This window comes from Tinamus guttatus, unplaced genomic scaffold (genome assembly GCF_059628265.1).
Source record: "Tinamus guttatus ecotype Peru unplaced genomic scaffold, ASM5962826v1 Tinamus_guttatus_pri_ptg000004l, whole genome shotgun sequence".
In the NCBI taxonomy this organism is placed as follows: domain Eukaryota; kingdom Metazoa; phylum Chordata; class Aves; order Tinamiformes; family Tinamidae; genus Tinamus; species Tinamus guttatus.
Window position 1 is genome coordinate 5,261,577 of NW_028288538.1, and position 26,667 is coordinate 5,288,243.

The 26,667-nt window shown below is 39.9% G+C and overlaps 1 protein-coding gene across 1 annotated transcript in view; it reads right to left on the reverse strand.

Annotated features, from left to right (window-relative positions):
• Positions 1 to 4,373: 4,373 nt before the first annotated feature.
• MCTP2 (multiple C2 and transmembrane domain containing 2) overlaps positions 4,374 to 26,667 on the reverse strand; it is a 95,570-nt gene continuing 73,276 nt past the window's right edge. Inside the window, exons 17-22 of the mRNA XM_088539663.1 lie at positions 24,443 to 24,565; positions 21,669 to 21,710; positions 11,277 to 11,386; positions 8,903 to 9,012; positions 6,802 to 6,899; positions 4,374 to 4,486 (exon numbers count right to left, since the gene is read on the reverse strand). Of these exons, the coding sequence (XP_088395789.1) occupies positions 4,418 to 4,486; positions 6,802 to 6,899; positions 8,903 to 9,012; positions 11,277 to 11,386; positions 21,669 to 21,710; positions 24,443 to 24,565 (552 nt within the window). The 3' untranslated portion in view covers positions 4,374 to 4,417. The remainder of the gene's footprint in view (positions 4,487 to 6,801; positions 6,900 to 8,902; positions 9,013 to 11,276; positions 11,387 to 21,668; positions 21,711 to 24,442; positions 24,566 to 26,667) is intronic.

Consider the following 26,667-nt stretch of genomic DNA (forward strand, 5'->3'; position numbering starts at 1 on the left):
CCTCTACATAGAATTCATGAAGAATCATCAGCCCCCAGGCTAAAGCCACACTGAGAATTTGAAGTTATGCCTGCCCAAGTGCTTCTGCTGTTCCACATACAGAGACCTCAATGCATCTACTGCATACCCGTGCTCAGTTTCAGGATTCATGTGAAGAATGCCCAAGTCATTTTTTTCAAAATGAAATGATCTTCTAAATTCTTTTGAAATGTTACACTAATTCAAAACACCATGGAGAAAACAAAGCAAAACAGATTTAAAAAGGTATAACCTCAAGTGGTAGATATTTTCATTCTAACATTATTTCCACATGCTTGTGGATATTTATATTAATCACAAATATACCTTTGTATCTTCCTTGGAATTATATAATTGTTGCTGCTTGGTCTTCCCTACTGATTTATAATTTTCATCTGGAAACAACAGAATATCACTCTGCTTAACTTTTCCCATTTTGAGAACAACTGAAGTACTCTATCTGCAACACATCAGTCATCTCAGCTTCCTTCTAAGTTGCTGAATTTATGAATGCTAGAGAGTTGATATTCTTATTATATCCCTGGGTGATTTGAAGGGGTGGATGCACCAGGGCACTAACACATGTAGCTTTACAGATGAAACATAATACTAAGTCAGAATGGGATTTACTTCTAACACATGCTATGGTTTCTAAAGTTCCAAACTCAATGAACTTAGCTTCAAGGACTGAGAATTTAAATGTTAAGGTTTGATTAGAATGCATTTGGTGGATTTTTTTCTTAGTACATTAGAGCAACCAAATTCCTTTCTGGTGTAAATCTACCGGTCTGGTGGGAAAATAGCTCCAGTTCCACTTGGTGGCATTGCTGACAGCATCAGGACCTCTAAATTAAAAGTAAGGTAGCTCCATGTAGAGTACAGGAAATTAAATGACTCGTTCCTCTTTTCTAGTGGGACAGCCCAGTTTTGAACGTTGTTAGCACTCTTACCTCATGCAGCAAATTAGCAGGCGTTTAATTTCTCCAGGGCAGACTCTTTCCCACAAACCTGAGGATGGTGGATGCCTGGTGGTACCCTCAGATGAGCAGCCACAGAGCAGCAGCCCAGAGCCAGATCTCATCACTCTGCAGGGTGGCTGAGGAAAGGACAGCTCAACATGGATGGCAAACCGAGTGGGAAAGCGCAAGCATGAATTGCTACGGCTAAAGCTAAAAATCAAAGCTTTGCCAGTAGAAAAAAAAAAAAAAAAGAAGAAAAAAAAGAAAAGAAAGAAGACGTGCATGTGACATTTTCCCAGACTTCACTTTATTCAGTCATTTGCTGGCTTTCCATGATGTGCGTTTCAGTGACTGAGTTCTCCTGACAGTGATCCATAGGGAAACAGCCCTACTCATGATTAGTCAATAAACCAACTTTTCAGCAGCAGTTTGTGTTTGGGCAAATGTAAGCATATATTTCATTTGCACATATATGTCACCTCCAATTATTTACACACTACACAGGTAATCAACACGCTTAGTGATAATATATCTGAGTAATTCTGTAAAGTCATTCAGAATACTCATATATTTAAGTTTCTGAATGCTCTCTGGGAGAGTTTAGAACACAACTATGCACTGAAATGACAACAAAATCAAATATGCAAGTTTGTAATTTCCACGAATAGAGTAACATTATTATTATTATTTACATAGCAGCTAGGAGATTGTCAAAGAGCTTCAAAGCAAGAAGGGCAACCAACTAATTCACGTCTTACAGCAGTACCACTTCCATTTCAAGTAACCTTCGTCACTAGTTGTTGTGCTGCATCCCATCAAGTAATGTGTTTTCTTACCTAGTCAGACACTAAATATCATAGCACAGTAAGCATTTTGCAATTAATGTGGAATATGCACCCTAATCCAGATAAATTAAAAGCTCCATCTTAACCTCAAACGTTCATTGCATTTCAAACGGCATTTATCATAACAAAGAGCTCACTGCAACATATATAGGCACTGGACCATACCAAACTCTTCCCTTAGTATGGCTCCAGCATAATAATCTAATACAAGTTATTCTGGAATATATCTTATCTACATTAAAACAAGACATCACCCTGTCTCCTGAACAGAAATCAGTGCCATGTGGAAAATTCTATAGGGAAAAAAAGATATTAAAATATCAGTCCTAACTTCTGAATAAATAAACAATTCTTGCTGCAATTGAATGTTTTCACTCAAATGAATGATCAGATCTCACATGTCTGCTTAAAAATGTCTGACTTTGCTCCTTAAAAAATGACAAGACTATGGGATGATAAACTAGATGATAGCTTGAAGCAAGACAATGAGGCATTGTTTACACAGAAGATTGAGAAACTGGTTTAACAAAAAGGGTCCATGGACATCTATTGTATGTACGAGTAGGAAATTTACTGGAGATTTTATAATTTCTACAAGGCTCTTTCCAACCAGCTTCATTAACTTGAAGTAAATCAAATCATGCAGAGATCTGGCTCAGCCAGAGAGACATGCCGGGAAAGATACAATATGAAGAAGACCAGACACGAGATGATAAGCTTTAGAATCTTTGGCATTTTTCATAAACATCGTCTTTGAAGGTTTTTAAATCTGTATATTCACCCATTTCCCCCCACACACTCACCTATAAATACATTATATATAATCTCTTCTGTATACACAACCGTGTATATGCATGGGTTTGTGAGCATACATACACACACACAGAGGGATAACTTTTGCTATCTTTTCATATACAGCTACATATGGCCTTACATGAGCAAAACATGTTCTTTATCAAATTAAATCTACAGAGGCTCCATGAGTCCTGTTACTTTGACAAACAAGCATCTTGGAAAAACCACTGAACCCGGATAACAATCCAGTAAAAGATACTCTGGCCTCTAGTTTTTCTTCTCCAAATTTATGCAACAGGCCCACAAGAAGGTGGCATTACTGAACAACACAGTACAACTCCATTAAGATCTCCAGGCCATGAGCAAAGTAATCCAGTATTACTTTAATTGGGTCATTTCCAAAATGTTATTTTGGTTACTACCTGTCTCCCCAGCTTCCCCTTTCTTTGCACTGGGAATCATTCCAGGGGAGATGGTGGAGATGCCTGTCTGGGATCCACAGGAACTAAGCTGCAGCTCTGTTGCTGCCAATGACTCATTGCAGTGGCAAGTCACCTCCATAATATTTTGCAGCACCTAATATAGAGGTTATATTAGGGGTAGAGTCCCACTAGAAGTGGGTAAACTTATGTGATTCTGGAACTCAGTTTCCCCAGGCAAACAACATCCATTACCCAGATTTTATAAAGCAAAAGCACAATAGTCCATTGCAAGTAAGCAAGAAGTAGCATTATCCTCAGAGTAGAAAATGGGGTCCTTCTTTGCACCTCTTCATTGCTCAGTTTCTGTACGGTTTCATTTCTTCATCCTTTCCTTATGAACCGTCAGGAGAGACTGCAAGAAGGTATCAGCTGTGAGTGCTACTGCATAACCACTTCTTTGGGTACTGGGTACTTTTTCTGAACAAACATTTGTTTCTTTAAGGCTAAACAGTGCTTTTCTCTCAGAGCGGTAGTGTTGTCCCCTTTGGATTTAGACAGAAAAACAACAGCTATGCTGAAAATATCTGAGGAGAAGGAATTATAAAGGCAAGTCAAGTGAGTCTTTTCGGGTCAGTGCGTGAGGCTTTTCCACGTCCTGTTAATCCTTTCATGGCAGAAGACATCCATTGCCCGCAATGGATCGCTGGTGATCCCAGTATCTGAGGAGTTAACCACAGGGTGGGCTTTTCTTTTTCTTTGTAAAAAAGGAACAAAACCACAAGTGCTGGATGAAATATCAAGATACTGCTGGAGCTTCTAGCTCTTTCTGCTAATTATGATTGAAAAAAAAAACTTTTAAAAATGTACACCGCTTGAACAGAAGATGGGTATCAAAGACTCGTTAATTCAGAGCTTAAACCTTTCCAGGCACAGTGATTTAACTCAGAAAAGAATAGCTCTCGTATCTTAATGTAAATCTGTTGGATATGTTAAAAACTGGTTCAGAGCATCTCCTCGCATCAGCTCAGCTGATCTGCTACACTAAGTGGAATTATCTCTTTCTAAAGAAAACAGGGAGCGCTGCCACAGCCAGTCTGGCCTCGGCAATCCAAGCAAAGAAGGGGAGCCCAGTCGCACCATCCCCTTCCATACTCCTCACCACCCTGCTCTTCTTGGGCTAGGTCTCTGTGCCAAAAAGAAAGATGACCCCGGCCTACGTTTAGGTCTCAAAAAGCGCATCTTTCAGGAAAAAAAACAAACTAAAAATTCTGCAGCAGAGATTATAGTGTTTCGAACCAAAAAAATAGAAGGGAAGGGAGGAGCGTGTGCGCATGTGGGTACGGAGGAAGATGTTGTGTTCCAAAAACCCCTCGGCATCCTAGAGCGCGCTCCATTTCTTCCTAATGGGACTGGAGTTGCTGTATGGTTTCAATTCAGTATGCTGCACCTGTAAAAACAAATAGACATGACGTTTGCAGTTAGGTAACTCTAGCTCACTACAGTGTGTGTTAATGGCTCCCCAGGGACCAACCGAGGGAAACTAAGGAAGGTTCAAAAGTAATGAATCATTTTCTAAACACAGGAACATGGGGGATTAATTGCAGGAAGGATTTGAGAAGTCATGCATCATTTCTTGAAACAAAAATATTAAAAGCAGATTTTTTCTAATGAGATACATGGGGTTCTACCTGATTTCAGCAAAGTAGGAGAGATCTTTTGGTTTGTTTTGGTTTAGGAATTGTTTTTTCTTCTTCTTCTGGCATTAACTTATAAGTTTAATAAACTTCTCCGGGAAGTTACAAAGCAAGTGGATCCCAACATGCAGTAACATGGCAGTTGCCAAAACTGCATGCAGACCTTGGGATGCTGGCATATTTAACCATCTCAAAAACCGAAAACCTTTTCCCAAATAGAACCTGTAAAAAGCAGCCTCCACTTTTCAAAACAATTTCATGTACAACACAATGGTTAAAACACGTATGCTAAACCAAGAGATGGCCTAATCCCAACAGCAGATTGTCTGTTGTACTACAGAAAAGTATTCCCATTGAAATCGTGGGAATCTTCTGCTGACCATGCCATCTTCTTCCCTCCTGCTCTGTCTTTTGTCCAGCACACGTGGGGCGTAAAGGGCTGGAATACAGAGGGAATTTCTAACTCCCTGCCATATCAGTGCCAAAGGATGATGCATTAAAGCACGTAAAATAGAGCAGACAGTGACGGCTTTGGAAGTGCCACAGATGACTCTCACTGGATGAGTGTGTGGCTGTCCCACAGGCTCGCTATTTTTAGCATTAGCGGAAAACTCCTCTTAGGAAGATTTGCCCCATTCTAGGGACTTTATCAGTCCTCCCTCATAGAAAATAGTTATCATTTTCCCCAGGGAGCTCAAAGGTTCCCGAAATGATAGAAACCACTCAAGGAAATGTTACAAATGTAAATGTTAAATAAAGCATAAATAGAAAAGCTGCTTATCTTTAAATGTAAACATTAAAAGGGCATATGCAAACCATCACTGCAAATCCAGTGCACTCTATGAGAGCAAATAAAAATACACTAAAGCTTAATGTCTCTATGATTATTTCTGCTTAGCTTTTTTCCTCCCACCAGTCTGGAGATATTTCTCTCAAGCTATTAGTATAACCATCAACCAATCTGGTGGCCTCTTGAAATAAATGTCACCATAAGCCTTTCCAGCCCTGTTTCTACCAGATGCCTCAACACGGCATGGAGGCAATTATTTTTCAATCTCCAACAGAGTAAAATCACTACAGGCTAGATTGTGATCCCCTTATTCACAGTGAGGAGCACCTCGCTGCGAAAGGACAACGATTCGCAGAGGAAGGTAAGTGCGACGCCAGTGGGATCCGGGGCGTCCGAAGCAGGGCCTGGGGACACAGATTCCAGTTGATTAAAACAAAAGAAAGAATCCTTTATATCTTGTGGCTCGTTACCCAGCAAGACTATTTTCCTTCCTCCAAGAGAAATAAACAGATCTTGACATTCTAAAGGACTTATTGTTCGAATAATTTCCAGGAAGATAGGCAAGATTACTGAACACAGTGGTTTTTTTTTATTATTTATTAAAAGAAAAAGAAAAAGAAAAAAAATATATATATATATGAAAAGAGACAAGACTTGACTGAAATTGAGGGATGAGAGATTCTGGTTAGATTAAAAGTTGTAATTCTGTAATGGCAGAAGATTGATCTTATCAGCTGCAGAGTGTTTTATATGCATCCTGGGGCTTTCTCTAAGGGAAAAGGTGAGAGCCGCTTTGTCCCAAGGAGGCCAAGGTGGGTGGGGCTTGGAGGGATGAAAAAAATACATATCTATCATAGCAGGCACAAAGTCACAGAAATAATTCTTACACCACCCCCTCCCCAATCCCGAGAAAAGGGAGAATTTAGCAAAACCTTTCGGATGGTTATCTCTATCAAAGAGACCATTTTTCCTCTTCCTCAGTACAAATACGGGAGCAGAAAGGTGACGGAGACCATAGCTCTGTAACCATGCTGTGCGATTTTCCAGATCATTTTTAAGTAGGTCTTTTTCAGGATAATTTTTCGGCAATCATCTTATGTTTCTGACAAAGGATTTGGGCTCTCCTCTCTTCTAACATCCACCCCCTCCTCCTTTATGGATTTTTTCCCCACTTCCTTATCTCCGTTATTCTAAAGGCGTTGTATTCCCCAAGCTGAGCACCCGGCCGCTCCGAGTGCAGCTTGCTGCCTCCGTTGGTGGTGGCTACTCATTACTTACCTTTTGAACATCAGATGGTACCCTGGAGAGGAAATCTAGGAGCTCATTATTGTCAATGGCATAGGGATTTCTAAACTTCTTTGTAAATTTATTTATGCCTGGAATGAGAAAAAAAAATGCAAACAAAATAACGCAACTGCTTTCTGATTCCCTGCCCTCCCCCTCCACCCTTAAATTGTTCAGGCAAGGTGGAAAAAAGAAAAAGAATTCACAAGTAAAAATTAGTGTGAAAACACGGCCTAGGACTTCAAGTCACTCACATCTTGTCTGTCATGTGGAATCTTTCACAAATGCCTCCTGGAAGAAGTAGAGGGAATTATTATATGAAGCTATTTTTCCATTTTGGGGGTGATTTGTCATCAACAACAGGAGGAAAAAAAAAAGAACAAAATCAACAAAAATAATTTTTAAAAAAGACTGTGGCAGGCATTCATTCTGCAGTCATATTGCGAGGGGAATATCTGAATTTACAGCCCGAATATTGATATATTTGCACAGCAAAGACAGTCTCTGACCCACTGCCTGGGGAGTTGGAGGGCTCAGAGAAACTGGGCAGCATTAAGGCTTTTTCCCTTGCATTTCTTTTGAAAATGAAAGCTGCCAAAAACTTCCCTTCCTCATCACGTTTCACAGCTTATCCTCTCTTTGCAGAACCAGAGCTGACAAGTTGACCATATTCTGGATGCTCTGGGAAACTGTGAAAACTTATTATTAGGTTTATTTTAGTTTGATCTTTTTAAGGTGAGTAACTTGGCTTATTAACTGCAGCAGCAGCACTCCTGGTATCCTCCGTGGGTGCTGCAGCCGCTGGAGGTCCCTGCATGGCAAGGAAGGTCGTCAGAAGCACAGCTTGCTAATTACGGAGGGGCTTGCAAGGGGGTCTCTTCTGATCCCTATGAGGAAAGGGAGAGCCGAGCAGCCTTCATCCAGCATTGGTTCTTTGCATGGACTGGGATGAAAAAATGAGAGAGCTGGGCTCCACTCCTGGCTTTGCCCTTGTTGCAGCCCTCTGCCATCACTTCCCGTCTCAAGAAACAGAGATTAATAATGTGCCTACATGAAGGTGCAGGAGAAGAGCAAAGGACCATGGAGAGAAGGAAAACAACTAGCACATTTAAAGAATAGGAAGAAAACTCAAACACTGGTTTCCCATGAGGATCCACAATGGAACATCCCATCCTATCCCTCCCTCTCCTGTCCAAACTCTCTCAGTTTCCCTGAAAGTCTTTTCAAATGCAACAGCTGCTCCAGTCTGCTGCTCCTCTCTCTCTAAAAAGTACCTGCTTCACATGAGATTTAGCTTTTAAACTACATTCTTGTAGCAAAATGCCAACACAATTTTCTGTGTATCTGATTTTTAAAAAACAGAAAATACCATAAGGTCTTTTGAGGCCTTCCCACAGGGCAGTTGTTTAACATGTATCATATTTGAAGGCCCTGTCAGTCTAGATGATGTTGAATCGATAGGGTTTTCATGTTCCCACCATGTCTTCCGTACTGGAGCAGTGATGTTTTGTTACTGAACTTTCTCCTCCCAGTAATTTCTCTCCTTCCTTTTTGCTCTTTTTGTCATTTGACTAAATCCTTCCCCCTCCAATACTCTCTTTTCACACTGGCCTCTTCTCATCCCCTCCTTTTTCTGCACTCACAAGATCCAAGACATCAGCAGATGCCTCAGCCCCGTAAGGATAACAGGGGGTATCTCTAGTGCACACACCAAAATAAGAAACAAGTGATTCAATGAGGATACTCTGCCCCACATTTTCAGCCATTTTACCTCAAGACAGATAAAAGGCACCACCCAAAGTAACTCAGAATGTCATTTTGAGGTAAGAAAAGTCCTCAGAAGATGGACTGCCATCTTCTTTTTTATAAAAGAGTATTTTACTCTTCTTCATAAGACCTCTGAGCAATTTTTCATATTAAAAACCCCTTCTGCTTCATCCCAAGAAAACAGAGGTTCATAGAATACTTATTCACTTTTAAGTTAACAGTGCTTGATTGTCTCTAATGGGCAATTTAAAGCTTACTGGACCTCATCCTATAGATATATTATAGATTGTATTTATTGCATGCAGATGAGAAGTAATGGAGTACTTACCCCATATTAAAACAATGTACCTCAGTGGTATATAATACAAAATAACCGTTGCTGCTACCAGGACTAAGCAGGCCAGGACAGAGAGGAAAGGCACCGTCCAGTTGAATGTGCTGCAAAGAATATAAATAATTCTCCTCAGTGTTACTGCTTCTGGATGCTGCTCATACTCTGTTACCCAGTAATAACATAACGACCTCTTCACCGTGCTCAGCACATTTGAATACGCTATAAATTGCAGGCCCCCCAGGAGGGGGGTAAGTAGATTCCTGCCTCTGGTTGCTATAATAGATTAAGGGAGATATCTGAGAGGCAGGTATCATGATAAGGAGGAGAGAGGATACTCTCCGGGGAGCTCGGAGAAGTTGTTAGCCATGTAGCGAGTTGTTTTTGTTTCTCCTTACACACGTCACACGTGTCACCCATCTCTGCTCCCTGGCCAGCTCTCCATTATTCATGGGATGATTATCTGATCCGGGGACGCGGCCGTGCCACAGGTGGCAGCCACCTGAGCTGCCTCCGCTCGGGCCGCGGCACAGGCGACACGGGGTGTTTGTCAGTGCACAGCTCAACGTGGCGGGCAGCCAGAGCCACCTCCGCTGCCAACCTGGGACGCAGCAGCTGTGGCTGCCACCAAGCCTTAGGAGAGCCCTAGAGCTCTCTCTCTTCAGGCCACGAGGGAGTAATATTCTACGAAAATCTGTCTTAATACATTTGCCTCTATTTCCTTTCACCAGTTCCTTACTCCTTTGCATATAGGAGGTATCTGGGGTCAGTAATAGCATAATAGCAGCAAACCAAACCACTGCACACCATCAGTTTTTCCAAAGGAAGCACACTCGGGAGGTTCAATCACTGCAGACATTCAGACATTTGTCCCAGTGTGGGCAATAACCAACAGAAAACAAGACTTCCTTCCTTCCACTGCCCGTCTATAAGCCCATGATGGACATAAGATGCACAGCTGTTCCTAATGCATATTTGAAGTTACTTTGTGCCCCTGTGCCCTGACCTTGTAAGTTCTCTCTTCCATACCCTCAAAAACACTTGAGATACCTAAACTGCATGGAAGTTTGTAGCTGGATTTACAAGTTTGAGGATCTGTGCTTCACACAGCCTGCCTGCTCACTTCATCATATCATCATGAAGGGGAATAGGAAGAAAAGAGGATGAATGCGGACCACTCTTCAGGTTATAAAATAAGAGGAACTTCCATTGACAGATAAAATTAATAGGAGAGCAAAAGAATTACTTCTAGCCTTCAGTAGAGGTATTAAATATTAAGTAAAGATAGGTGGGAGAGGATCCATTATTATCCATCAACAGAGTTTAAGTCAAAGTTAAAAAAAAAAATAGCACAACAGCTAAGTACAGTTAAGCTATTAAAACTCCCTCCAATTGCATAACTAGAGTGACAGACGGAAACTGTAGCACAATCCAGTCTGTCACTTACAAAAAAACTTTGGTGGCAGTGTTTTTAATGGTACATTGCTGTCGAGTTACAATGGAATTCTTCTCAAGTTACATCGAACATCCACATTAATATCCAATGTGTTCTTTAACACCATTGTTACCAAAATGAATACAATAATTAATAGCGCTTAAGCCTGCCGAGTCTTCCTGCCACGCAGCTGGACAGAACAGTGCCCTGTTCATAACCAGGAATACATCCCTTGGCCACTTCCACCCCAGCTGGGGTGCACGGAGTGGAACCACAACACATGGGCTTGCTGTATTTTTAGCTTGAACCCAGCTCCTCATTAAAGTGTGGTTCAATCACAAACCATCACTTTGTGTTCAAAACAGAAAACTATGAGGGTCAATTAAGCTCCAATAGATTGGATTCTAAAAAGTTAGCACGTGTCTGTGGACAGGGATTTTTTTTAGGCTCTTCACCTCCCTTCCTCCTAGGGCCAGGAATACCCGATGTGACTCCTGCAACGACAAGACACAGAGAAACCCCTTTGGGCTTCCTCATGGCATCGGCAGGAAGCAGACAGCTCAAACCGATAAAATGAGAAGTGACTGATAACCCCTGTAACCAGGCAAGGGCAAAGAGGGCATGGGAAAGGCAACACCAACCATCATGTCTTCAATACTTTCTATAGAGGAAGCACAAAGAGAAGCCTGACATTTTGGTGCCCACAGCCCCCAAGCAATACCTTTGCTCATGCTGGTGCCGTTGTTTCCTACCACAATACACAGACCAGAGCAGGGTTAGGGACAAATGGCTGAATATGAGAACTACAACCTTCAAAACTCCTTCTCTCTGCTTTGGAAAGGTTTTTGAAGCAAAATATTCCATAGGAAGAAGAATCAGCACTGCAACAGATCAAGTCTCATATCATGGCCCAAGCAAGGAAAACTGATCACTTACTTTTTAATCCTCTCTCCAAATGATGCTATTTCTTCAAGGATGCTTTGAACAGCTATGATGATTTCTTGCACCATGTGGATTCTTTCAATTAAACCTTTTTTCTCAGATTCCTAATAAAAACGGAAATGCAAACATTTTATGCATTCAGTATTTGCTAATGCATTCACAGCTACATGAAGACTCGTGTGACAAACCAGAAGAGCTCTGGGTACCCCTTAGTGCAGATGACCTGTAGGGGAGTGTGGGGTGGCCAATGCTTCCCAAGAACAAGATGAACTCACACAGAACTTCTGAGTATCACTTTCATGAGCTTTGTAGGTAGCTAGCAACTACGTTGTTTTCTGTATATATATTAGCAGCAGGTTATTGGATTCCACATTAAGTAGTGGCTGATGACTAATAGTTTTTCTTCATGACTAACCAGTTTCCCTCAAGAAATGTTAACTCTCAGTATTACTGGATATCTAGAGTGTCCTTCAGGGTTGGCAGAGGACCCATTAAGCTATTCTTGTACAAGACATTGAGATGAACAAAAACACCGAGAGTACTAGAGATGCTAAATTCTAAGTAATAAATTATTCTAAATTTCCAAGTACTACATTCATCTTTTTACCTCCTGTTGCATCCTTTTTTTTTTCCTCTTTGCCACTGTGGCATTGTTAATCCATTCAAACGCTTCTAAGCAACGCTTTCCACCCTGATGACAACCTTGCTGTGCACAACACAAAAGCAGAGTAATTCGGATTACCTCGCCTTTGTCATGGGCTAAGACCATGCCTCTGAAAATAGCCATATATAATGTGTGTATATATATATATATAAATATATATCTCACTTCGGGTCTGTACACAGGCAAGAGTGCTCCTCCTTCCCCTGTTCTCAGGCTGTTTTGCAGGTGTCTGCACCAGACAGAGTGGTCTGTAACTACTAACTTATTTCCCAAATATTTCCATGCAAAACCAATCACTGAAAAAGCCAGTAATTTGAGTAAAAAGGAACACCACAGTTTGCCAACAAACAGCATCGCCTAAAAAAATTCAAGCCTCTGCCAAACTAAGAACTTTGGGTTTGAATTTACTACTTAGTCTGAGAATTCTTTAGAGGGTTAATATTTTTTTTCCTCACATTTCCTAGTCAGAGATCTGATCTTTTACTGAAAAAAAAAAAGAGAGAAAAAAAAAGGAAAAAGAATCAAAGGAAAAAACGACATTTTCCTTTTACAGCAGCCATCTTATAACTTCATTTCTTACTGCTTATTTTAGACAGAAACATTACAGGACATTACTATACATGTGCAGAAATAAAAAGGAAGCACAGAATGAATTAAAAATCAAAAAATACTTAAATCAGCCTTGGAAATCAGTATACAATTACCAGCATTCAACATTTCTTTGCCAGCAATCTAACACACACACAGGCATGCAAATTGGTGTGGTTGCAGATACTCTAGCACGAAATCAGCAAAACATTCACTTACTGCAAAATGCAGTGGCCAGGACACTGATTTTACATCACATTTAGACTATCCAAAGCCAGACCAATTTTTTAAAAAAGAGTTTTTTAAGTTGTGCTTTAACTAGTCAGTGCCCAGGGCAGGGATATGCTGGCACAACACAAGTCACTTCCATTGAGTCTTGCCCTCATTTGCAGGGCAGGGTAAGAGAAAGCAATCAAGGGCCAGACACACTTGGGCTGCAATCCTGCCCTTTTTGCTGTGCATCCACATTTTTCTGCTGTGCAAGAGAGAAGCAGAAGCTTCTTGCACTGGATCTGTGCTAAATAGATGTAGGCTCCTTGCTGCAAGTGGGTTTGCTGCACCCGAAACACAGCATCGCTTTGCATCTCGGTGTGCCCAAAGAGCGTACCAGCCACCCGAGGATGCTGAAAGACAGACACTACATTACAGCCCCTCTAACCCCAAAAGCAAAGGTGCTGCCCATTTCTCACCCCAATAATTTTTGAGTTTAAAATGCCAGCCAAAACCACCGTGGAGTTATCAAGCTCCACACATCCCAATATTTGCCTTAAGGTTGCGAGCGCAGCATGAGTAGAAGCAGGATTTTAAATAATAACACATTCGGGTGCGAAAATGAGTATTTTTACCTTAATAAAACCACCAACAAAAATGAAATCCTTGGGGTGTGAAATGACCCCGGAACAAAATAAATAAATAAATAAATAGTCAGTTTATGTGAAAATAACACCAAAAAGTCATTTTCACACAACTTCAGTTACAACCCTGTTAGTCTCGAATGTAAATGACACATTAGGATTATTTTTAACTCTTAACTCACTAGAATGGTAAAGCATTCCCTCAGTCATAATATGGCTTTAATGCACCAAACCAGCCAGTCAAATTTTGGGAAAAGATCACGGAAACCAAGCCAGGGATAATTTTATTTTGTCCAAATTCAGAGGGAGGGAATAAGAAACCATTTTAGATAAAATGATGTTCCAGGGCAAGCCTACTCTTGCTCCCCAGAGCTGCAAGAAAGATCATCCAAGAACTCTATCTGCATCATGCTGACTTCATTTACAGGTCTTTGACTGAGCTTGGAAACGTGGTGATAATGCAGTTTAAGAAATACAACATAACTTCTGCTGCAGGAACCACAGCCTAAGAAAATAAAACAAAGCAGAACCCCCTACTGCCTTTGGACTGTTGTGGGTTTTTTAAAACCTACTGAATACTAAAAATCACTTCTAAACAATAGCATTTTTCATTTACAATGCAAAATACTCCCAGCAAAGCAAAAGGCAGAGACGGTCAGTGATGAGAAAGCCTTGTTAAGGATATCAAATATTAGAAAGTAAAATGGTCTGGCTACTGCTCTCATACTGTGCATTTCAATATTTGTGCAGAAACATTTGGAAATGTTGGAAATCTGTCAACGTCTTTTCTTTGTTATTATTGTTTTGTTCTGGAAACCTACAGTCTAAACACACATACAGCATGATTAGGTCACTGCTTAAGCGAGACAGCAGCAGACAAATGAAGTATGACAAACGTGCGATTTGCAAAACTGTTTCAGATTTGGGAGTGCTGCGCTCGCCTTCTGAAGTCAGCGCTCACAAAACGCTGTCGGGAGCAGTACGAGAGTTCATGCGCCCATCAGCGAGACAGTCACTGCTCCATATTGATTAACAAATGGGCAACTGTCACACACAAAGCTATATTTGAGCAGTGCCATGTCTGTGGAAGACGCAAAAATAATCCCCAAAACGTCTTCCACTCTACACACTTCCCCATTTGTGCAAGGTCCCACAACCTGGATAATATGCACCAACCGCCTCGGGTGTCATTTGTTTCTGACTCCTTTTGGACTGATTTGTCTCAACATATTATGCAATGGCTGCCTGAAGACAAAATGTGGATAGCCATGGTTCAAAAGCACAGCTGAGAGGCTGTGAATTAAAAATAAAATATCCCGCCTGTTCCTGGCATAACTTTCCAAAGCCACTCGTGAATCTGCCATTCCTTCAAGGCCTCTTTCTTCTTCATTTCTTGGCTGATAACAGCACTGTGGGTGGACCAAAACTAGTCCTCAGCCTCTGGGAAAGAATTAACTCCAACAAAATGAGTTTGCAACTGAGAATTAATTATATAATCAGTATGTTACTTCAAATCTTCCCTGCATAGGCTGATTTACGAAATATTCGTTTTTATGTTAATTGCCTGAATGAAAACACAGAAGGAGTCTTACAAAAGATTAACCGTGTTGGGGAGATTGGGGGGAAAAAAAAACCCAACACCATCAAATTTAGAAATTAAGCCTTTTGAGTCCAGCTAATGCACACCAACCTGAACTTGTAAATGAAGGAACCAAAACTCTGACCTCCTGAAGGAAAGCTACATCTAGATTTTTCTTTCCATGAAATCTGTAGTGATTAATAAACAGGAAAGTAAAGGCTGTCAAAGAGTTACTATATTTCTGTGAGCTTCACTTCCCTACAGAGCCACAGTGGGCCCAGACAGTCAGGGTCAGTTGCAAAAGAAACTCTCACACAACCGCAAAATTGACGCACTTCCAATGGCAAAGACATGGAAATTGTGTGAAATATGGGGTGGGCTGGGAGGGGACATCTCCAGCATCAGCACGAAACCCATGACAGGGTGAGCTACAGCTCTGGACACATCCAAAACTGCACTCAAAATTCAAGGGCAATTTTTAATGCTCTTCTCAAAATGTGCTTCTGATGGAAACTGCAGCTATTGCATACACACAACTAAACACTTGAGCTTAAGTCCCTAACAAGTTCTAAATACTTCATACCACTTGAATCTCATATAAACCAGTCTCACAAAAAAGAAATCTTGCATGCAACTTTTATACAAGTGGTATTCATCTGCAGATTTTTGGCATGCCAAGGGAAACTCAATATGTAAAGCTGAGGAACACTTAGGGGCAAGGACTGAGGAACAAGTAGGGGAGAAAAAAAAATAAGAATTCAGGGATAAAATCTTGAATATTTTCCAGAATAAGAAAGTTATTCTGCCTAGCCCTAGGCATGCCTAACTCTCAGGATTACCTTTTTTTAAAAAAAAAAAAAAAAAAAAATAGCAAGCCCATTATGGCACCACTGCCTTATCAGGGTAATGTTTTATCATGATTTATCCCACACACCAGATACAAAGGCTATGAATTTCCCTGTACACTGGCATCAAATAAGATTGGTAGAAAGGAGCAAAAGAGGAAAAAGTTCAGGCATTAAATGCATGGTTTTTTTGCCCCATTATTCTTTAGGTTTCTTAAAAAAGCATGTTGTGGTTACTTAAAGAAAAGCAGATTTCACCAAGTTTGGATTCACCTGCACCTGGCATACTCTGTCCTAGAAGAATTCCAAACTTAACTATATGGCCATTCTTTTATCAAATAAAATTCTTCCAAAAGCCAAAATACTTGGAGATGAAGCACTTCTGAAACCCAAACAACTTGACTGGGTATAAGCAAACCATCCACTGTTCTCTACATTTTGCAGGGAACTTCTCACTAGCAGCTATTATCTTGCAGCAGAGCAAAGCTCTCATGAGAGGTGGCAACTGTTGAGCAACAGTCTTTGGGAGGCTAAGAGAATTCCTTGCAGAGCGTTGGAAAATGTCCCCCACAGTAACCTTGGACCAGATTTGATGTTCATTGGGAGCTGCAATGATCCTGGCAGTCCATGCTGTGGATCCGACATCTCACTGCGCACCCAGGAAGGGAGGAAGGGCAGGACGGCTGCCAAAACCCGCGCGGTCGCCTCGCGCTGTCCAGAAACTGTGCATCGCGGGACCGTTTTGTTTATTAACACCATGCTGCAAATGTGCCTGCTCAGCTGGGGAAATTTAGCAAATCTGAATGTACTTGAAATAATTACCAAACAGAGGAAATGCAACACATACAGGTCAATTTATGCTCTCAGTTAAAAAGGTGTGAAATCTGGAATAATTCCACCAGAGCCAATAGAATTACTTCAGACTGATACGAAGGAGAGTACCACTGGCCTTAAAAGGACACATTTTAAAATCAAGGTATATAACCCTATAGCTAAGGCCAGAGACCCTGTGAAAAAGGCAGATGACTACTCCAAGCCCTGTTAAATCTAATTTTGCTATAGCATAATTATGGGAAAAACAGCACCACAATTTTGCTTACAGTGGACAAATTTCATCTGAGTACAGAGGACCAGTAGACTACACTCAAGTCCTACACTCAAATCCCATCTGAACTACAGATTAAATAGAGAGGTTTACCTCCTAACCCCGTTGCTTTCCTTCTGAAAAAGGGTGAAATGCAGGAGGTTTTTTTTCTATACTTGTTCACATTTGCACAGATAGACACCTTGTGATATTGTTACGATTTTTAAAGTAATATCCGTGTCTGCAACAGAATGAAACACTATTCAGGTGAAGAGTATGTACATAAGAACCAAGAGAAAGTCTCAATAGAGATAAAAAGTCATCAGTCATCTTTTATTTAAAAGTGGAAGGCAAAAAAAGAAAAACAAGTTGGAGGGAAATAAGCACTCTCTCCTGGAAATACACAAGACCTAAGAACAAGCACCTGGTGATTAGACTTAAACTACTGGATCATCATCTATAATCCAGGTAATGATCTTTAGCAGTTCTGAGGATAAAGACAGACCTATTCAGGCATCTGTCCAATTCAACAGAAATTTTAAGATTTTAAATCATCTGAAACTTGCAGAGCCATAATTGTATCCTAAGTAGTGTCTGGAAAACTGGCATGACTTTAGTCTGAATGGTTGCAAGACCAGATGAATGACGCTGGATAGACATGCTACCATCTTCCAGCTCTGCACTGAGCATAGGCCAGTAGCAGAATCTGCCCCTTAACCATCTCCATTAAGTACAACAAAGATATTTACTCCAACATACTCACAGTCTACACATGAACTCACCAGGAAGCACTTAGGAGCCATGAAGCGAGTCAGTTAAAGGACAGCAGTATTTTAAGAGGCCCACATCAACATAAAAATCCCCCTTTTTTTTTTAATGGTATGATCTTGCCTACATTTTTCTTTCTCAGATGTGCAGAAGACAGGTGCTCCTTGTTAGTCTGAACATGCCCTGCATATCATATTTTCCAAGCCTTTACCATTATTTCTCTTCAACAATCTTCACAGGAGATGTTGAAATATTCTACTGCAATTGTTGAAGAGAAAAGAAGAAAAAAACTAATGAAATTATTTATACTTTCAAGGAAGAAAACAATGAGATGATATTGTCTTCAATGACCTTTCCTAAGTATGGGGATAGAGCATCTTACACAATAGACTCTTGGTTCATGTTTCAATTACTGACCTTTACAGTGGAGAAAATTAATGCAATTTTCATCGGAATCCACCCGTACAAATAAGATCCATACGGAAGATTCCCACATGCTGAATCTAACACAAATGGAAAATGTCAACTGTTTGCTACAGGATGAATTTAACTTTAATTTGTTCAGCTGGAGTTTTTTTGAATTGTACTTGTAAGGCTGGGGTATTTTTGGTACCTACTTTTGATAGAGAATTTCTTATATCAGAAACATTGCAGATTTCTTCTTTGGGGATTTCCTTCTCCCCACTCCAGCCCAAAGTTTTTTCCCTAAGCATGAGATACTCCATTTCTTCAAACTTGCCTACTAACTTGGCTTTAACTCACTGACCCACTTGATCCTACTCTGTTATAGTCCACTAGCCAAGCAGGGCAACTTTGTCTCACTACTTGGTGGAACATGTCCAAGAAAACAGGAACTGCTGCTGATTTAGTTTTGTCTCTGATTTTCGAATCAATTTTCAGACCTGGTAATAGCAGTAACTTAGTTCTGGCTGTTTTGAAGGAAACACTAACTCTAATCCAGATAGTTTAAGACCATGAGAAGCCTACACAGCTCTTTCCAGTGGACTGTCATGATACACTAAATTCAGGAGGTATCTGTCTGCTTGAAGCTCTACAGTCTTTGTATTAAAAAGAAAAAAAAAAGTTAATTAGAGATAGTCAACAATCAGACAAAGAACATACATTTTGACTTGCATGTAACTTGTCTATACCTTTCCACCGGCGGGCAAAGGATGTTTCAGTGAAGTAATTTTAAAACAATCCTTGTCCAGACAGCCTGACAGAGCGCAGAGCTGACAGGGCGCAGCCCGCGCTCTACATCCAAGATGGCAGGAGGCCAAGATGGCGCCTCTCCCTCTCCCTCCCTGCGCAGCCTGTGCCAAAGGCCTCGGCACCCTTATCTTCTGCAGCCCCCTGCACTCTTCTCTGGGGAGGATAGAGGGGTAAAGAAGGGGAGAGAAAGGGGGAGCTGGCAATTAAGCTCTGTCATTTAAGATGGATCATTTAGGTGGAAGGGAGTTAATCTGCTCTTGGGCTTTTGAACTAAGCGTCTGTGTATTTGCAATTTGTAAACAGTTCATCTCTTGGAGGGTGTGTAACAATTCCCAGAAGCATGGTCTGTTATGTCTAACGTGCAGCAGAACCCAGAGAAGCTATGTGTGTGAGTATTTTGATACAACGTGATGATAGGAAACAGAAACAGTGACCTCGTACATCACAGCCCAACTAGCAGATTCCAACTTTAGGAGTTCTTGTATTAGGGAGGAAAAAAAAAATACACAGACTTCTTTTTAAAGTATGGTTGTCTGTTTAAATGTTGACATTGCAATGAGATAATGTCATAAAATTACATTTTTCTTATACTCCCTAAAGCGCTTTGGCCACCCTCAGACTTGGAAAAGTCACTCTAAATAACCTAATACACTTAAAGATCTTTCCTCAGTGTGCGCACATCATCCATCAAAGATGGATGTTAAGAGGTACAGACCCAGGAGAGCATGCAGATATTAAGGCAATGGTGCAGAGGGCATGGGACACAGGGCAGTAGTTGGCAATTCTCTCTCCTGGAAGTTCTGTATCAGAATCTCACAGACCGTTAACTCTAAGATCCAAATTACTACAAGTTATGAATTATGATTGCTGTAATGCTAAGTCAGAAAACCATCCCAGAAGTCTGTTGTAACTATCTACAATGAGTTGCTTCAGCCAGCTCTACAAGTTCCTCATTTCTGAGAGTGTTTAATCCATGCAGTAAGACAGAGGCAGTGCTGATTATGGCAAAAATTGTTGAGCCAAATGAATGGTAGAACATGAACTTGCAGGAGTTTTCCCAAACCAGCACACTTAGTTACACCAATAAAGAAAATTACAGTAAAGTTGCTTGGCAGAGGCCAAAATATGCAAGGCTAGATCCATACTGACACTAACTACATCCGTACTTCAGTGACGTAGTTACACATACAGAGAGAACCAAAGTCAGTTATATCTGTATACTTGACTAGAACACTTTGGCTTTGCAGCATCAACTCTGTTACAGAGCACAAGTCACAGAGGATTGAATGTCTGTTTAATACATTTCTACATTTTTTCCACCTCAGCACTTGCAAATGAAAAAGAAGAATATTAGAAGAGAAGAAAGTGAACAAAAATGGTTTTAGAGAATAAATTGCACATTTAAGCATCACACAAATAAGATGCAAGGTCAACATTTACTGGTCTCTAACTCTGGGCACTCACAAAATTGAAATTATCAAATTTTAGAGATATGCACTACAGAAAATAATGAAACTGTCATTTAAGGATTCCTGCTTACTTCCAGATATTCACATTTTTTTACTTCCACTTAGTAGGCCAATATAACAATGCAAATGGTGAATAACAAATGAGAACATTTAAATCACTGTTGTGCTTTCCAGAAACCTGTGATTCAACTAAGTTGTCTACACTTCATTTTATAATTCTGATGGATTTCTGGTTGCTCATTAAAATATAACCACCACCGAAGACTAGGTTAATTTTAAAGCAACTATTCCTATCAATTAATCTGTTAAGCTTCAACTCCAATGTCTACTACTGAGAGTTAAGATGCACTTGCTAACTATAGTATTGATTGACTGCTCAATGATGAACATTTTCACTGTAACATTCTCTCACAACAGAGAATATTCAAGATGTTTATTAACTCAGTATGCAATCTTAAAAGTTTCACATAGCCTTGTGAACATTTTCTCCATAACAGCTAATGTTCCTTTGCATGCTGTTGCTCGTTAAATAATTCCTCACCTTTTAGCTCTAAAGTATTTATAGATTATCAGATCCTCCTTCACTTACTTATGCTTTTTCAAGCTGTATACATTAAGTTCTCTTAATCTTTCTTTGTATGTCATGCCCTCTAATCCTTTTATCATTTGTCACCATGGCTTGATAAACTTGAAAAAAAAAAACACCAATGCATTTTTCATAGTGAAAAGAATGAGTAAATATGCTCCAAAAAAATAAGAAACTGGCCTTGCCAATTCCAAATCTTCCTACATTTCTGCAGATGAACTAAAACCAGTTCTTTTCCAAGCTCTAAAAGAAATGTTGAGAAAACTCTAACCAGTCGTCCACAAATCACAACAGTTCCAGCCTCAAGAAAAAAAATAAATAAATAATAATAATAATAATTTGGGGAAACCCATTAATACAGAATGTCCAACAAAAACTGGAAATTAAAGTGATGAGAAATTTTATATGCTTATGCATGTCTGTGCACCTCACCCACCTGCACCCAAGCACATATGTGCATGTGTACATACATATGCATGTTTCTGCTATGATTTCAAGAATAAACTGGGAACTCTTCCGAATCAAATGAAGTTCACCTGTTTCACCCAGGTAACTCCACTGCTGGATGTTATGCAAACCAATCTTCTCATATATTCAATTTCACCAAGCAGTCAATTGGTTATGATTGCTTTCCCAATTAATACAGAGAACAAATGTAGTTCTCGCAGAGTTAGGATGCACGTTTGTGCTCTCCCATGTTCCTTATGACTCTAACACACTACACAAGATGTGCTTACCTTGTCATCTTCATCATCATCTTCATCCAAGCCCATAAGCTCCTGCAAAAGCAGATGTCAGTATTAGAAAACATTACACTTGACTTCTCAGTGGCTGGCAGTGTTCAAAAGCTTCTGAAACTCCCACAACATTTTATTGCACAGTTTTCTTCCACTACTATTCCATCTCATTAAAAAACCCACCACTTTCACCTTTCAGAAATAATGTTCTGTGTTCAAGGACTTTTCTCTTCTTCCTTTTTTTTTTTTTTGTGATATCCTGAACAAAGAGTGCAAGACCCTATACAAATTTTAAGTCTAAATAAAACCATTACTGGCAGTGTCCGGTAGTTTGAAGGCAATAGGCTTTCAAATTCATTGCCAACTTTTACTTTCTGTAAACAGCTTTGTTCTTAGTCTGACAAATGAACCAGTGGGTATGTCAAGGCTGAGGATTCTGTACTCAACTTGTTCCATCCTCACAGCTACAATGACTGCTCTCTCCCTTTAGGGCCATTACTGAAACATTAGACGGTAGAAAATACATTAGTATGAACATAGTCAATCTCACGAATCACATACAGATTTCTATACGGCATTATTTCCTCCCTTTAACTTCTGCATTGACAGGTAAGGGAGAAAACAAAAGACTTGACTAAGGCTTGAAATTCGGATCATTGGCTTTCAGTTCAAGTGTTTTATAAGCTGAGCCTTTAACAGGGGTCTCCCAAGTTTAACTTGGTTATTTACTAGGAATATTTGAATCACTGTATTACAAGTTTAAATAGAGCTAACACAAAGAATGTGAAGAATCACAAAGAAAAGAGGTTATGGTTTTTTTTTTCCCCCTAGAAAAGCAGTTGGATCAAGTATGCAGAAGGCATTGAGAGCTCAGATACCCTGATTGTGGTTTATACATTTCTGTAGAAGCTCCCTTTTATAAAACACAAAGCATTTTACCTATACTTATGAATTTAGCCTCTCAAAATTGAATCATGCATACAAGGTTAATACTGTTATTCCTATTTTATGGCACAGAAATCTGAGAAAGAATTTGGATTCCACATTTCCAAGCACTGTTGCTTTCATTCTTCTATATGCACAAAATGTGCATGCTGGCACCCAGAAAACAAAGGCAGAAGACTGTGCCAAAGGCACTAGTATTTTGAAGAAAACCTTTTCTCATCTGCAGGACAGATGCAACTAAAAGTAGCACCTGATTGTCTGTTTTTGACCTACAGATGGTCAGCATCATCATCAGGTAATATTAAAGGCACTTTGACTGACTACTTGTTCCATATGATCCCAATCCTGAAAAGCACTTAGGCACATGTGTAACATTTGCTTGTGTAAAATGCACCGCTGATTTCCATGGCATAGCATTGCTCATGAGCTGTAACAGGAAAAGGGCCAACTTTCACATGAACTTTTCTTGCGTACAGTTAGTCTGTATGTTCAGATATAGACTCTCTGCAGCCTCCACCAAAATGATGCTCTCGTCCATCTTGCTGATTCGTGTGCGCGTGGGACACCAGGTAATGGAATGAGCAGCAAGTTCACCACAGGAAGAGTGATGAGCATTGGTAGGTATTCACACTACATTTTATCTAGTATGATGGACTCACCACTATTTTACATTGTTTCAAAAAAACCTCCAAAACAACAACAACAAAAAACATCATCTGGGATTCTCCCACAGGGGAATTCTCATTTTCTTAACAAAATAAAAGCATGCGCAATATATTTCTAAGGTCATCCAGACTTTAATAAGATTGGAAATAAGTATTTTTCTTACCATTAATCTTCACACCTAATCCATGTCCTGGTCTGAATAACATGATTTTTCTATTTTTTAAATAATTATTTTACCTAGGAACAACTGAAAACTAAACTATGAGAGCTTCCATTGCTAAAACTAATGTAACAGCTATTGACTTTTTAAATATTAGGATATTATTTCTTTGTACAAAATTCATGTGATCAGCTTGGGGAAATGTACTCTTCATGGATACATTTTTTTTTTTCAAAAGCCAGAAAGGAGTTAATTTTCCCTGTATTTTATTCCCACACTTGCTATGTGTTTAAAAACAGATTATTACAGTTGTCCATGAATTTACTTGCTTCATTTTAACTTACATTAACAGTGTTATGCAAGTAAAGACAAGGGTCAAAGTCAGGATTAAGTTCAAACAGCATTTCATATCCCACCAACAGCACTTTACCACATGTTTTAATAATTTTGTATACAAGTCTTTTCCCTCTGCTAAATCAAGTTAAAATACTGAAGACTAAATTAAAAAAAAAAAGTGTTTCTTACTGATATGGTGGGGGGAGGAAGGGTGAAAAGGTTTCTCCCTAAAGTCTCTGATCACAGGACAGGGTTTAAAAAACAACTAACTTCTCTTTTCAGCTTCCATTGACTTTCCACTTCTGTGAATCATGAATCATCAGTGTGATGTAAAGGGCAAGAGTAGCAGGGCACGGGGTGTTGGTTCTTGTCTCATTGGAAGTCTGTCTTAATTTGAATCCGTTTTAAACATTTGCACTTATTAAAGAAGTCAAATCTCCCTCCCACACACTCCTCTCCTTCCACCTCTACTACTTTGAACGGTCTATTGCATGAATTGAGTCACAAAAATTGAGAGGGTGAAGGTTTCTTCACAGTAACTCAAAAATAATAAAAAAAAAAGTTGTTTAGCTACACAACTAGTTTAATACCATTAAAATTCATGATATTTTCCTCAAGGGCAAATTCAAGCTGACTCTGCCAGCAATGTTACTGCTGCTTCACTTGCCTGGGCATCTTGGGTGCTGCTGACCTTCCCAGTCTTGATGAGAGAGAAGTTGTAAGCAAAGAGCACCAGTAAAGCCAGGGGCACCATGTAAAGCTCCACACTCCACACAGTGATCACAAATACCTGGAAGAAATAAAGCAACAGAAAGGCACACATATGAAGTTTAAAACGAGACACATATAAGCAGGCCTTTTAGTCATTATCCCTCCAAACATTCATCCTTGAATCTCCGTTAACCTCATTCATATTAGTCCTTTGACAAAGCAAATCTGTTTGGGAAGCAGGTTCTTGTTCTATTTTGCTTGAATGCATTAGGCTGCCATTTGTTAGTTCCCCTTCCTCTGGTTCCTGGTGAAGTACAAGGCCATGAACCTAAGGTTAGTCCAAAGGCATTATTCACTCCTTGCCAGGACCTTCAAGACTCAAAATCCAGGCTTGGTATTGAGTCTTAGTGCTAAGCACTATGGACCCACATAGAGAGGTAAATCTGCTCCAACTCATGGCCAAGGAGGTTTTCACAGGCTCGAGGAGAAATTCAACCTGTCTTCCAGCAGGAGCTGTTCAGGTGCCCCCTTCACCACACAGGGGACAACCAGCAAGCTCATATTAAGCATTTATTCACCCATGGTCTGCTTGGTAGTGTGTCGCTGAACGAGAACGATGATGTACATAATACAAGGCTCAAACTTGTGGTTGGTCTTGAGAAGGGGTCCGGGAACCCTGCTCTACATTCCCAGCCCTTGTCATTTTTACAGCACAACCCACTCTGATTTCATGGGTGGCTAAGGCTCGCTTTGCCCAGAAAGGTTATAATCTGCAGCCTTAGGAGTGGTATCTCACCAAACCCACCATTATCAAATGCACCAGACAAATTTCAAAGTAAGCCACTCTCCAAACCGAGTCAGCAAAACAGGTAACATACATGACAGAGATTGTAAATGTTTGAGCTTTTTTTTTTTTTTTTTTTAAATAGCTTTTCAACAAATGATACCAAGCCAAGCTCCAATCCTCTCCTATGACTACTGACTGTATTTGAACAGTCTCCAAACTTGGAGCAGTTGCAAATGCAAAGTTAATAAACTAAATCCAGAACTGCCATAAAATGCATGTTGTGATCCCATTTCCTCTTCTGTTCATATATAGTGTTTCCAGAACCCCCTAATGCTTGTAGTAACTTTAAGCTATTTAGAGCAATCACTTTTAAAGATGAGGCACAACACATTTATTGGATTTTTCTGGAATGACCAGCAACAAAAATCCTATTTTCAGAATAATATGGATAGGTGAAAATGAGTCAGATCATCCAACTAACACATCTCAAACTGTGATGAAGGGCAAACCCTGAGCAACCAGAAATGACTTGCTTCACATCAGACAAACAGGTAGCCCTGTTGAATTTTGGAGAGTGATCTTGATTTTATGTTAGATGTTGCTATGAAAGGAATTAGATCATCATCCTACTCTTGGCATTTGTGGGACAGTATTTAAAATATATTCATTTATAAAATGAGAAGACAACATACCACCATCATTTTCAGTGTGGAAACTTACAACTAGGCATTTTTTGTTTTGTTTTTTAATCCTACAAATGATAATGATTCTAACAGTTTCATTTTATGTGGAAGCAAGGCAAGGCAAACACAGAGCTCCTGGCACACAAGGCATGGCACTTGATCTATTTTACAGAAGGCTTGCATGGCCTTAGCTAAGACTTCAAAAATTTTTATATGCTAAGATTCTGCGAGTAAGAAGTTCTAACCAGACCAAATTCCTCAAAGGGAATTTCAACCAAAGCTATTTCAACTACCTTGACTTGAATCTCTACTTGCTTCTTAAGATAAAGGGATATCACCTTCAATCCTAACTCAAATGTCATTCTAAAGAATAAGGTGACCGTAAAGAGTTATATAGATATCTATGTCAGATAGAGACAGATGAAAATAGACACCCTTCACTGTCTCCCCCAAACATATATATGAATTTATATCTGATCCTTATACAAACTCCTTAATGGAAATTTGTATTAGTAGGTATTAATTCAATACACATGTTTCATTCTGTTGGAGTAGGTTTAGTATGCATCATCTCCCTGGGATATTAGTGAACCCAATCTCACAAAACACACACCCAATCAGCTCAGAAGCCCTACAGAAGTCAGTGAAGCTCTAGCAAAAACTCTCTTCATTCATTCAACTCCAGGACTACAACCAATTTTAGTTTATCTG